Source organism: Sceloporus undulatus, chromosome 8, assembly GCF_019175285.1.
Source record: "Sceloporus undulatus isolate JIND9_A2432 ecotype Alabama chromosome 8, SceUnd_v1.1, whole genome shotgun sequence".
Taxonomy (NCBI): domain Eukaryota; kingdom Metazoa; phylum Chordata; class Lepidosauria; order Squamata; family Phrynosomatidae; genus Sceloporus; species Sceloporus undulatus.
In genome coordinates, this window is record NC_056529.1 from 17,465,910 (window position 1) to 17,479,556 (window position 13,647).

Genomic DNA, 13,647 nt, shown 5'->3' on the forward strand with positions numbered 1-13,647 from the left:
AGGATAGAGCCAAAGGCGCAGCTGAATGGGACCAATGAATAAATAACAGTAACAAAATATTAAGAGAGGTGCAGATTGAGTCTCCCTTATCCAAAGGGACCATCTGGCGAGGTCTAGTAGGCTGGATTGAGACTTCACAAGGACTGAATCCAGGGCCAGAAGTTCCCCATCCTTGCTAAAGTGTGGTTGAGCAAAACATCCACATTTTCTCATTGTTTAGATATAACATTGTGTTTCTGCATTTTCAGAAGAGTTCAAGGATTTTGCTCTGAAGCATCCTGAATACGCCAAGCTATTTACAACGTATCTGGAGCTGCAGCGCTCTCAGCTATTCACAGAGACTGAATTTGAACCGGTGCCCACACCAAAAATGCCAGTTTCCGAAAAGACCTCTGTGCCCAGAAATAAAGTCTGTCCTCAGACCACTGAAGATGATCACTCAAGTGTCTCCGATAAAAAAGAAGACTGAATCGGAAAGGCCTAAAATATCTATGCAATTTTTAATGTGTGTAAGGATTCTTTTTTAAAAGTTCAACATTATTTGTTCTTTTTTCACAGAAGATGATAACATTTTTTTAAAGAAAAACACCATACATTTCAAAGCTGTTTTTAATTTATAAATTATCCTATTTGGGGCCGGATTTGCACTTTTTGCCCCAGGCTACTAATACGGAGCTGAAATGCAACATATGAACTGTTTCCTTGGATAAGTAAAGATTTTTGGAGCAGAAAGCTTCTTCTTTCTGTGTGGCAGAAGTTTTCCCATTATTAAGGACTTTTTCTAGGGAACAGGACTTTTTCCTTTCAACTTTGGGGAACCTTGGGTTTTAAGCAAAGGACTTGAAATCTTGAGATCAAAAATGAAGAGGGCTGAAGCTTTGCAGATGGCTGTTTTCTTCACAATGGGACAAACTCACTATCTGCTCCAGCTTCTTGGTCCACTTCACTGTCTCACAGTCTATGCAGGGGCCACCTGCATAGACTGATTTCCCCTATCATTTCAATCCTCCTTCTTTCCATTGGTCATAATGTGACTATATACCACAGTTACTTATATGAACCAAAAAAGAAAACCCTTACGTAGCACCTCCAGGTCTTCTGGGAAGATCTGCAACCATCCATTTCTGCACCATGGCACCTGTCTGCACAGGCATCCCACTAGGCCACCTAGCATGTCTGCTGCTGCTGTAGGTCACTCATCCTAAAGTCAGAGGGAAGCACCCAGCATATCAAAGAATCATAGAGTTGGAAGAGACCACAAGGGCCATCCAGTCCAAACCCTTGCCATGCAGGAAATCTAAATCAAAGCATCCCTGAGAGATGGCCAGTCACCTCATTCTGACCTCAGAGGTGAGTAAGCCACAGCAGCGGTGAAAATACTGGGCAGCCCAGCAGGACATCCATGCAGACAGCCACCATAGTGTAGAAACAGAGGCCAAGGTAACAGGCCAGTTGGGCCAGTTTCAGGGCCAGGATACTCTGGGCTGCTCCTGGAATATCTTGACCAGTGCAGATAAAGCTTTAGCAATATACATTGCTAAGGATGCAGTGGCTCAGTTGTTTAGATTCTGACTCTGACGATGGCAAGGTTGTCAGTTCGAGACCCAAGCACTGTGTGACAGAGTGAGTTTCCATCACTAGTCCCAGCTTCTGACAACCTAGCAGTTCAAAAGCACATAAAAATGCAGGTAAATAAATAGGTACCACTTCAGTGGGAAGGTAACTGTTCTGTGCAGTCATGCTGGCCACACAACCACAGTGTTGTTTTTGACAACACTGGCTCTTCAGCTTAGTAATGGAGATGAGTACAGGCCCCTACAGTAGGACATGACTGGACAACCTTGCCAAAGGGGGAAACTGTATCTTTAATTAAGTCATGCCTCCTGGATTGACGCTCCCCCCATCCTGTCTTACAGGACCGCAGCCACTGCAAGCAATGGAGATCTCTTTTCCTATCAACTGAGATACATCAGACTGACTTTTCCCAGCAGCTTTCTCTGGTATGCGTTGGAATTGTAACTGGGATCCTGCTTCTGATACTCATGCCAGAAATTACTAGTGAGAGTAGGATGGAAACATCAGTCTATTGTGTTCCAGTTGATAGGAGAACAGACCTCCATTGCTGACAGCAGCTGATGCCTGGTAAAGTAGGACAAGGGGACTTTTGCAATCCCTACATATTTCTTACATTATTGAATACATGTTTATTTATTTTAATTTTATTTTCTTACATCCCTCCTTTCTCCCAATATAGGGACTCATAGGGATCACTGTAGGGTAAGCAGCATTCATACCTAAAATCATGAATTCCCATCAGTATCATTTCTGACTACCATTTACATGTTCTTGTAATTTTTATCTGCCACTGGGTAGCATTTGCTATTACACACTATAGCCATGGTTTGATAGAAATTAAAGAATGAACTTTACAGAATCTTCAACCATTTTAGCATCAATAAATGACTTTTCCCTTTTGTTGTTCAGTGTTAACCCATTAACTCTTAACACTCCATGTTTCAAGCTCCAATTTGGAGAAGGGAGAGAACCTACAGCCGGGGAGACTTTGATCTTGTCACCACACTGAAAAACTGTTGTACAATATCTTTGTACAATGAGAACCTACTCAGGAGGTTTTGATCTTGACACCACACTGAAAAGCCATTGTACATTGCACTTTCCCCTCCACTTTTCAGAACGGAAATAATGGCTATAGTTGTGCCTCTCGGATATTTCACTCACCTGGCCACCTTGAGATGGTCTGTTTGGGACTGAAAAGAAAGATGTAAATATTATAATATGCAAATATAAAATAAAATAAAGGATGTCTTTGCACTTAATAGTTACATTCCTGCTGAAAGTAAGTAACTTTCTTTCAGTCTCCAAATATCTAGCATGGCAGAGTGAGACTTTTAAAATCATTTATACCTAGAACTGTGTTATTTCTGTTTGAATTTCCTTGTTAGCTTTGCCTGCCCTTTTTGTTTGCATATAAAAACTCTCCAAATGCTCAACTGAACTTCATGTTACTGCAATGACAGAAAGTTGGGGACTGAAGGAAAATTTGAGATGGGGGATAGAATTCTTATTCACCCCCATAACTAGATATCTGTGGCTATAATGAATGCTAACCTTTCAAGTGATCTAGGATCCCTTGTACATTCAGAGTTGGATCTAAGCCTTTGGGTGCTTCCAAACAAGACTTCTGTCCTACCTCATAGTCAATATCAGTTCAGTCAATATCAGCCTGATTCCTATTTGTTTAATCTGGAGTAAATCTGATAAATTAATGGAATAGATCCTACTTGTTGATTCCCCATTTAATACTTGATTCACTATGTTTGCTCTAGTTGAAAATAACTATTAGAATTCGGATCCTTGACTTCCACTTGTAATAACCAGCCATGTTTCCCCATTACTTCTATAATCGTCTTTTGTAATGCAGAAAATCTGTTAAAGAGTAAAAAGATGGAAAGGATCTGTACTCCTGGGAGTACTAATCTGTACTAATCTTCTAATTGTATTCCTGGGAGCCTTCCATCAGGAAGCACCCCGAGTTTCACATAGTAGTAACTATAACCCATAAGTCCTGGGTAGGATTTTGCCATCCAAGTTAACAGATAGTTGTGCTATATTGTTTATTGTGTCTTACTGTGCCATGTATATCAAAACATTTTCTCTCCAAAGTCTGTGGTTTTTTTATGTCTGTGTTTTGAAATAAATATTTAAACCCTGGAAGCATTTTGTGGTCAGTTGATAAACTGGATGGCATGTGTTTTTATTTCTAGGAAGAAAAAGTACTAAAAATATAAATGAAGCCTAGGTTTGTACATGATGCCTTTATGACCAGATTAGCTGAAGTGAGATACGGAAAACCCAAATTTGGGTTTGTGAACCCAACGTTTGGTCTCCTATAGAAGTTTATGCAAACGAGCAATGTAGGGCCCATTCCCACTTACATTTAAACCAGTTTGGGATTCGCCTTCGTTCTGTGTTGGTAAATCGATTCCAAAAGGTCCGTCGTTCCCCCCTATGAAAGTGGATCTTTTCATTATCCCTTTGTAATCACTTCTTTTTTGGCACGATTGTCATCCCCACTAGTTTGTGCCACTTCAAAATGCACATCAATCATGTGTCAGCAGTGACGTAAATAGCAGCCCAGCTATATATATATATTTAAAAATAAATTGATAGAAGATTTGATTCATTGGTTTTGCAACTACTTTCCTCACTACGAGCTGCTGTCGGATCGCCCAGGTAATTGCAAGTGGTTGCAAAACCAATGAATTGAATCTTCTATCAATTTTATTTTATATTATTTAAAAAATCATGTGCCCATAGGTCACACCACAAGCACAAAGGCAGCGCTGGGGGTTGGATGATGGATCTACCGAAAACTGAGGAGGGATGGTAAACAGTTGCCTCGCTTCATTGGAATTGAAACCAATTGCAGTAGGATCGGAACTGGTTTCAGTTGGAAACGACGGCCATATAACCTGATCAGCAATTCACTTTAAATCATAGTGGGAATGTGGCCACAGAATCCTTTTCTCAGTGATCCATTCACAAGTTCCCCCAGAATTTTGTTGTATCCTAAATAAATAAGCAAAAAAAGGAAAGAACTTGCTAAAAGAAATAGATTTTATTATTTTTATTTCTTTACGGTATTTATACCCCGCCCTTCAGCCCTAAAGGCTCTCAGAGCGGCTTACAATTAAAAAAAAAAGCTTATGAGATTCGTGACCACAGCTGTATTGAGTGGCCACCAAAATAGAGAAACTAGATGATTTCATCATTTTCAAATGTCTCAAGGTTGTGTGGCGTCTTTTCCAGTAGTGTCTATTAGCAAGGAAGTTACTGTATTTTTATTCTGGCAGGTATTGGGCAATTTGTTGACTACAGAGATGTGTGTGCATGTTTACATGCAGGTGGAAACACTTTATCCCACCCTCATTGGGTTGTGTGTTTCCAAGTCTCCAATTTAGGGCGCCCCTAAGGCAAATGTATCGCAGCAAATTCTTCAGAGGGGCTTTGCCTTTGCCATCCTCAGGCTGAGAGAGTGTGACTTGCCCAAGGTTACCCAGTGCCCTCTCTTCTAAAGTGGGTTTGGGGAGATCACATTAACAGATGTACTCTGCTGTGATGATGGTGCTCCATCAACCTAGCTATGTTTTCTGATGGAAGATATCAGCCTTTTGTCATCTGTCTTGGGTTTCAGTACCGGAAGAAAGTTGAGATGATAACTCTTACGGCTATTATTATCCAAAGGAGGAAACAACAACGGTAATAATATTGTCTCTCCAATTTTGGTTAAGTCATAGTTGAAAATTGGAAAGAAACTAAATCTCTCCCAGCAGAAGAAAGCAGGTTTTCTTTCTGTTTTCAAATGTGGGGGCGTTTCATTAGGATGTGAATTACCTGGCATTTTATTAAGCCAAAATACAAACACAGACATTCTATCTGATGGAGGTGGGCTTTAAAAGCCAGACTTGTCTAAGTTTATCCAGAAGATGGTTCCACTGTGTTCAGCAGGACTTGAGACATACATCTACATCTGCAATTGAACCAAGACCCACAGCAAGGCCAGGGTGACTCATTGTTTTTGTTTGGTTTGTTATTTGCCAGTGAAGAGAAGCATAGAAAAGGACTATTTACAGTTTGGGATTTATTCTGCAAAAATTTGTTCACATGAGGGGCACTGCAAACAGCCTTTTCTCTGGAGATTTCTTTTTAATGTGCAGAAAATCATGGGCACAACACATGCTTTCTAAGCAGATGACAACATTTTCTGCACAAGAAGTGCTGTTTTCTGTGTAAAGAAGCACATTTTTGTGTGTGCAAAATAAGTCTCAACTGGCATCCATTCTAGATTCTTCTCAACTGACTTTCTCCAAACTTGAGGACCCCTTTTTTCATTTAAGTCTCACATATTTAGGAATATTCTTTCCATCCTTATCACCAAGTAAGGCTGGGGAAATGTCCTGCCTTGAACTCTTGAGAACTTCAGCCAGACAAAGCTAGACAGATGGACAGCTGGCCTAACTCCAAAGCAGCTTCCTATGGACCTCTTGAATGTATATAAGACTATTCCACCTATGTAACTTAAAAAGCAAAAACAAAGTTTCAGATTCTGCCTTCAATCTCACCAAATTCTGCTCTGATCTTCACCGATTCCATTCTTGCTTGCTCTACTTGCAAACAAGTTGATTTTTCACAAAGGTTCCATGAGACTTTGGTGGCCTCTTTGCTCAAGAAAACCATGGCAAGCTTTCCTGCATTGCACAGGTAAATGAGACCCAATAGAAACTCACATGTTAATATTTTGTCACCTGGAACATTTCTCCCATGTTTCCTTTATTCCCAATTGTGTGAATATAGGTTAGGATTTATTCCGTGGGGAGAGAAGACCACTATTGCATGTACTTCTGAGTATCGTTTTTATTATCCCTTTATTGGTTTCCAAATCTGGGTATTTCTGATGACCTAACAATTGATCTGGAAGTGTAGTGCAAGGGCTCCCCCTTCTGGTCCACGGCCTGTACTGAAAATAGTACTTTTCTCAAGGAGAAGAATTGATCAATACAGCTTTTTTCCTGAATACCCAGGAGCATAAGCAGGAACTATGAGAGCCAGCATGATGCAATGAACTGAGCATTGGAATATAACCCTAGAGATGAAGGTTTGAATCTCCACTCAGCCATGGAAACCCATTGGGGGACTTTGGACAAATCACACTCTCTCAGCCTCAGAGGATGGCAAAGCCCCTCTGCACAAATCTTGCCAGGATAGCCTCATGATTGGTCCCCATAAATAAATCAAAAATGACTTAAAGACACATAGGAACAAGGTAGGGACAATATCGGATGCTGCTCCAACTTCTTAAAGTGGCCTACCGATATCTATAAATTCTACTACTTCTCTTTTGTTTATAAGCTGATGATTGTATGAGGAGAGTGTTCATTGCCATCTAAGGCAATAAAATATGGAGGTGGGGAAGGAGCTATATTCCAATTTGAGATTAGTGTTAAGGCTAAGAGCATAAAACAGTGCCAAAATAAGAGTCTCCATTGATTTCTTATCAACTTGGGTATTTCTCCATCAAACATCTAATGTAGGGGGGGGGATATTTAGTCTTCTAAGAAGTGAGCCCCAGTTTTGTTGATCAGTTCCATGTAACAGGTTGCCAGGCTGCAAAGCACAGTTTAGTTTCCATGCAAAAGCTTCCCAGTCTGCAGTCATGCAATACATTCCAAAGCAAACTTGGTTTTGTGAAGCAGCTTGCCAGGCTGCAAAAGAGAGTTCCCTTTCATTTAACACCTTCCCACTTTGCAAAGCACTGCTCAGTCTCATTTAACAGTTTTCTGTGTTGCAAAGTACAGTTCAGTCCCGTGAAATAACTTCCTGAACATTCAGTAGCCTTTTATTTGTGGCCGTAGTGTAGATTCTTTTTTTCAGGTGATGTGTCAAGTATATGGATGTTGTGAGAGAGGCAAGAGGCCTTTTATGTATAGGATTCACACAGGGGTTGGAATTCTAGTGGTATTTTACAAATGTGTGCAAAGGTAGAGGGACATTTTAATCCACCTGTCTTTAGTTCAAGGTTGTGGATACAGAATTGCACACATGAATATGCTTTGCAAATTTGGCTGAACATTTAATTGTACAATGTTGCAAGACGTCTCCCTTTGTATTGTCCTTTGTACTCTTTGTACTGAAACTTCTCATTTCCCAGACCAACCATTCTTCAATTAAGGTCCCTTCTTCTAACATTTCTGCTTATCTTTCCAACTTTATCTAATATAAACTACTAAGGATTCTTTGGATCAATTATTCCTCCCTCTCGCCGCATCCCGCAACTCTTCTGGGTAATTCTGAAAGCTTAATATCTCTGTGACTTGTCAGCCTCGGGGACAAACTTGTCCAGATGAATCCTATAAAGCAGCTCCAGCCTTTAATTCAATTGTATCTCCTTCTTTTTCTTTCTTTCTTTTGCCACAGCCCCAACCCATGAGCATAATTCTGTTAGGGCCAAGAAGCCTCTTTAGCAATAATTGAAAAGTTCGTGTTCAGAATATGGGTCATGCTCGCCAGAGTTGCCAAATGACTGACTTCTTCTGACCTTGAAAGATGAGATTCTAGATGTTTTTCCCAACACAGACAAACTTAATTCTCAGATACTTGCCTTAAGAGGCACACTTTAATTAAAGTTGTCTCCGTGACAAACATTACAGGTTGAGTCTCCCTTGTCCAGAATGCCAAAATCTAAAACATACCCAAAAAAAATCCAATACTTTTTCATGGGTGGCTGAGATAGTGTCATCTTTGCTTTCTAATGTGAAGACGAAGGTTGTCATGGCCAGCATCCATAGTTTTTTGTGGGTTTTTGGGGTATGTGGCCATGTTCTAGAAGAGTTTATTCCTGATGTTTCACCAGCATCTGTGGCTGGCATCTTTGGAGGATGCCATTCTCTATGCATTGTCTGAAGATGCCAGCCACAGATGCCAGTGAAACGTCAGGAATAAACTCTTCTAGAACATGGCCACATACCCCAAAAAACCACAAAAAAACTATTTTTGCTTTCTGATGGTTTAGTGGACACAAACTTTGATGCACAAAATCATTTAAAGTATCATATAAAATTACCTTCAGGTTATGTGTACAAGGTATCTAGGAAACATGAATGAATTTTGTGTTTAGACGTGGATCCCATCTCCAAGATATTTCATAATGTACATATAGGCAAATACAGCTATCCCAAAATTCAATTTTATTTTTTTAAAATCTGAAATTGAAAAGACCTCTGGTCCCAGGCATTTGAGACAAAGGAGACTCAGCCATTGAGTTTTAGGATACATTCATGATGAGCTCTGAGTAGATCTGACCCTAGCATTTAATCAAAGTGAGGTGGTTACTTCAGGCATTTTATTTATCATCATTGACATTCCAGCTACCTTCATAGCTATTGAATGTGCAGCCAAATTTGCAAAGTGCATCTGCATGGGTAACTTGTAATTTTCAATTTGCTTATTTATTTTTGTAAAGTGAATGGATTTTGCCCACTCAAGAGTGTGATACCCACACATTCTTTGGACTGCAAAGGGTCAGCTCATGAAAACCAGCTGTCGCTGGAGAACTGCTGGGAAAACCTGGAGCAATTTTTAGGTGCCATAGGGACTGAAATAGACTATAGAAGTGAACGTCCCATTTCGGCAATTGTTGGACGCTCAAATAAGTCTCTGGCCAAGGTAGTATACGAAGGGTGTGGAACTCTTCACATGTACAGTTATGCATTAACTGTGCAGTGTAACCCTTGTGCTGAATGGCAATGGTGCACAACTGACCCGAGAGACCAAATGTGCCACTAAGTACACAACAAGTGTGCGTATGCATCCATGCACAGCTGTGCACATTCCTGCACATGGCACCTCCACTTCCACAGACTTGAACTGAACATGGCTGTGGAGCAGACAAAAATAGCAAACTGTTTTTAGAGGTGAAGGTACACATGTGTAAGATACCCAGAGGATTTCAGCCATTCTTTGATTTTTGCCATAGTAGTGAGGCACCTCTGAGTAAATGCAGAGGTTGGCATTCCTTCTTCCCTGGTAACTGGAGTCCTTCTCCGCCAGTTATTACTGAATCGGTCAGTTCATAGCATACAACCTCATTCAATTTTTTTAAAAACTAATTTTCTTCCTTCTCCTGTTTAAAGAAACGTACATATCTTGGTAAATTCTTATCAAACTGAAAGTCTCAACTATTTCCATGGGGCAAATTCAATCAGCATATGTTTTCTCGGCATGGCAAGAACCATTTCGTAAGTGTTTGCCATGTAGACTTTAAAGATGAGCAGTCTTATTATTTAGGAGCCCTGGTTCCATTAAACCACTTGGCTCCAAAGGGATGGTGAGGTCTGTGTATATAATAACTATTTATCAAGAACACAAACAAACAGGCAAATAACCTGATAGGAAAGTCTGAGAAACGATCTCATGTTCTCAGTGTCTCTCTCCTCCCTTTGGCAGGAACCACATCACACAGCTAACACATCAAAACTGGGTGACATCAAATGTTCTCAACCACAATTCTCATCATAAAGGGAAATGTTGTGGGTTATACACATCCTCCCACAAGCTGACTCAAAAGCTTCGATTAAAAATATTTTTTAAAGAAAAAACCCAAATGCCTTGTGTTTCCAATCACAACAATTTTACACAAGAGCCACAGCAGCTAAAATGTCTCCCCTACCAGTACTCCCAAGTATTAACCTCTGCAGGAGCCAGTGCTATTCAGAAATGTCTTCTTCATGTCAGAAAAATTCAAATCCTCTGAGGCTGAACAAGTACAATGCGCCCGCGTCATATGTAGGCACACTATACACGGCTTTCAGCATACGCTGAAAGCCGCAAGGGAGCCCGTGTGGCGCGTCCCATTAAGATTTATTGGGGTGCGGACCCGTGGCGCCATGCATGAGCCCCATTACTTTCAATGGTGCTCGAGCATATGCGGGTTTTTTACGTGGGGGTCCAGAACGGATCCCCCGTGTAAAAAAAAGGGCACACTGTATGACTTCTCCAATGTCACCCAGTGGGTTTCCATGGCCAAGCCAGAATTCAAACCCTGGTCTCCAGAGTCATAGTCCAATGCCCAAACAACTCTTAAAAAGACCTAAACAACCTCAACTAGAAGACAGCATATACCCCTGGCAAAGTGTCCACCCCAAAGTAACATCATTTATAAGGGGGAGTGGACTAGGAGAATAGGCAATATTAGTTTTAAGGCTTCTTCTAACTCTCTGTTTGTTTGTTGTTTGTGGTTGAGTGCCTTCAAGTCATTCCTGACTTATGGTGACCCTAAGGCGAGCCTATCATGGTTTTTTCTTGCAAGATTTGTTCTGAGGAGGTTAACCATTCATTGCCTTCCCCTGAGGCTGAGAGAGTGTGACTTGCCCAAGGTCACCCAGTGGCTTTCATGGCCAAGCTGGGAATCGAATCCTGGTCTCCATAGTCCAGCACTTGAACTGCTATGCCATGCTGGCTCTTCTCTCTATATTTGTGTTTAAACAGCTGCCAACCTTCCCAGCCACAGAGCTCATTGAATTTATTACCAATGTCAGTTAATGTTTATAAAGCAATACAGCGGGTCTTGCTGGGCTGCTGTAACTTCTGGCTCTCATTCTCTGCCATGATGTTCACTTGGTATTTCAGTTTTGCAGCATCAAATAGTGCTGGAGCCTTTTCCACTATTGGGGCGCTGTTCCTTGCCATTCTTTGCTGGGAGGAAAAAAATGTTGCCCCAGAGCGAAAAAGTATTATCTTGACCAGTGGTTCCCAAACCTTGATCCTCTAGATGTTTTGGACTTCAGAATACCTTATTCCAAAAGAGCTGGAGGACCAAAGTTTGGGAACCACTGAGCTAGACAAAGCAAATGTACATTAAAACTCAAGATATTTCTGCACTGTCAAGAGGTTGACACCAGTTTGCACTTATTTGTGTATTAGGAAGGGACAAATCTCTCAGGTTCACCTTTCCTGTGATTTCAAAAACCCCAAAGCTTGTAAGTCTTTCCATCCTGTGACTGACAATATCGACAAATGACAGTGTTCACGTTTGAAACATGCACAACCGGCCAAAGTTCTCAGTCAGTTAGAACAACACTAGGGGGAGAAGGAGAGTCAGGGAGAGAAGGAGAGAAAACCAGATTGCTATTTGCCTTTAGGGTTTGGGGAAATATTCTCTTTCTCCTATTCTCCTACTCTTTCTGGGTAATTTGGTTTGGGAGACTGATGTAACTCTGTTGGGGTGCTGCTTACATATATAACGGAACAAACTTTACAAAAGTGCCATTACTCCTGTATTCTGAAAAAATATATATCCAGAGGTAGCCGTGTTGGCCATATAGCAAAGTACAGCCTCATCCAAACTTGAGACAGACTGGATCTCAAAGGCAGTAGCCTTTTACCGTACAAATTTAAATTTAAAGTTTATTTTGTGGACTGAATCTCCCAGCATCTCCAAAGCCAGAAAGAGGAGAGGACCACCTTTTATCAACACCTTTCCATAACATCTGAACTGAACACTACCACAACAACATCTTGACCAAATGCAGAGTTATGACTAAAATAGTCAATTTATTTCTCCTGTATCATTTGAAACGCCTTTGCCTGATGAAGAAGCCAGTGGAGTTTGGAAAGCTTGCAACATGTGTAATGTGTGTTTGGGTTGGCCCAATAAAGGTATCATGTTTTTTTGTGAGGTTTTGGGGCTATGTGGCCATGTTCTAGAAGAATTTATTCCTGATGTTTTGCCAGCATCTGTGGCTGGCATCTTCAGGGAAAAGGAGGACATCCGGTCACCCTGGCCATGAGCTATTAAAGTGGTGTCAAGCTGCATTAATTGTGCAATGTGACACCTCTCTAGGAATCTCTAGGTCCTCCAATAGAACTCTGTGGTCAACTTCTGCAAAAATATAACCATAGAAAAATGCTGGGGGACCTACAAATACCCACAGAAGTGTTTTCTGCAGGAATCCTTAGGTCTCCAGTGCAGCTCTATGGTCAATGTCCAGCAGAATTTTGCTGGAGAACCTAGAGATTCCTAGAGATGACGTAGCAATCAAATCTGTAAATAATCAAAAATGTAAAAGTCAAAGCTGCAAATGTGGAGGGCCATGTGCAATGCATTTTGACACCACCTTAACAACCATGGTTCAATGCTTGGACCATGGACTTTGTGTGATTTTTAGACTTCTCTGTCAGAGAGCAATAGTACTACAACAGTCTACAACACCCAGAATTCCATAGGATGGAGCCATGGCAGTTAAAGCTGTGTCCAACTGCATTATTTCTGTAGTGAAGATAATAAACACCCATCCTGAGTAGTATCATGACTCTGGAGGAAACAGGCCAGTGACATCATAATCATCTCAGGCAGTAGTCCAGGGGTACAGCAACAACTCTTGCTACTCTGCCCATGGACTCACATGTGTGACAGATGCCGAGCAGAAATCCATGCTTTTCAACAACACTTGTCTTAAGCGATTTCCTCCCTTAAGATCATTTTTTCACCCCCAGAGAGCAGCAGCTTTCCATTGGAAGAAAACTCACGTGGGACAGGTGATCTGGAATTCAAGTCCTGTGAAAAACGGCTTCACTTCAGAGGAAACATTTGAGAACAAATTGCCAAAACAGTAAATACCAGTTGTCCCCATTGGATGGCACTTTTCTCTATCTATCTATCTATCTATCTATCTGGGTTCAATTTCCTATTTGGACTGGGTGACTTTGGGCACATCACATGCTCTCAGCCTCAGGGGAAGCCAATGGCATACCTCCTCTGAACAAATCTTATCAAGAATGATAGGTTCGCCTTACGGTTGCCATAAGTCAGAAATGTCTTGAAGGCACACAACAACAGATATATTTATCTATCTTTCTATTTCTCTCTCTCTCTCTCTCTCTCTCTCTCTCTCTCTCTCCCCCCTCTCTCTCTCTCTCTCGAGTAGTTTGAGTGCTGCACTATGACTCTGGAGACCTGAGTGATTTTGAGCAAGTCACGCTCTCTCAGCCTCAGAGGATGGCAACGGCAAACCCCTTCTGAAGAAACTTGCCAAGAAAACCCCATGAAAGGTTCGTCTTAGGGTTGCCATA

General features: G+C 41.2%; 1 protein-coding gene across 3 annotated transcripts in view; it reads left to right on the forward strand.

Moving 5' to 3' along the window:
- Positions 1–3,732, forward strand: part of LPCAT2 (lysophosphatidylcholine acyltransferase 2) — a 37,944-nt gene extending 34,212 nt beyond the window's left edge. For all 3 annotated transcript variants that reach the window (XM_042438321.1, XM_042438323.1, XM_042438322.1), the window contains one exon: positions 249–3,732. In XM_042438321.1, the coding sequence (XP_042294255.1) occupies positions 249–469 (221 nt within the window). In that variant the 3' untranslated portion in view covers positions 470–3,732. The remainder of the gene's footprint in view (positions 1–248) is intronic.
- Positions 3,733–13,647: the final 9,915 nt, after the last annotated feature.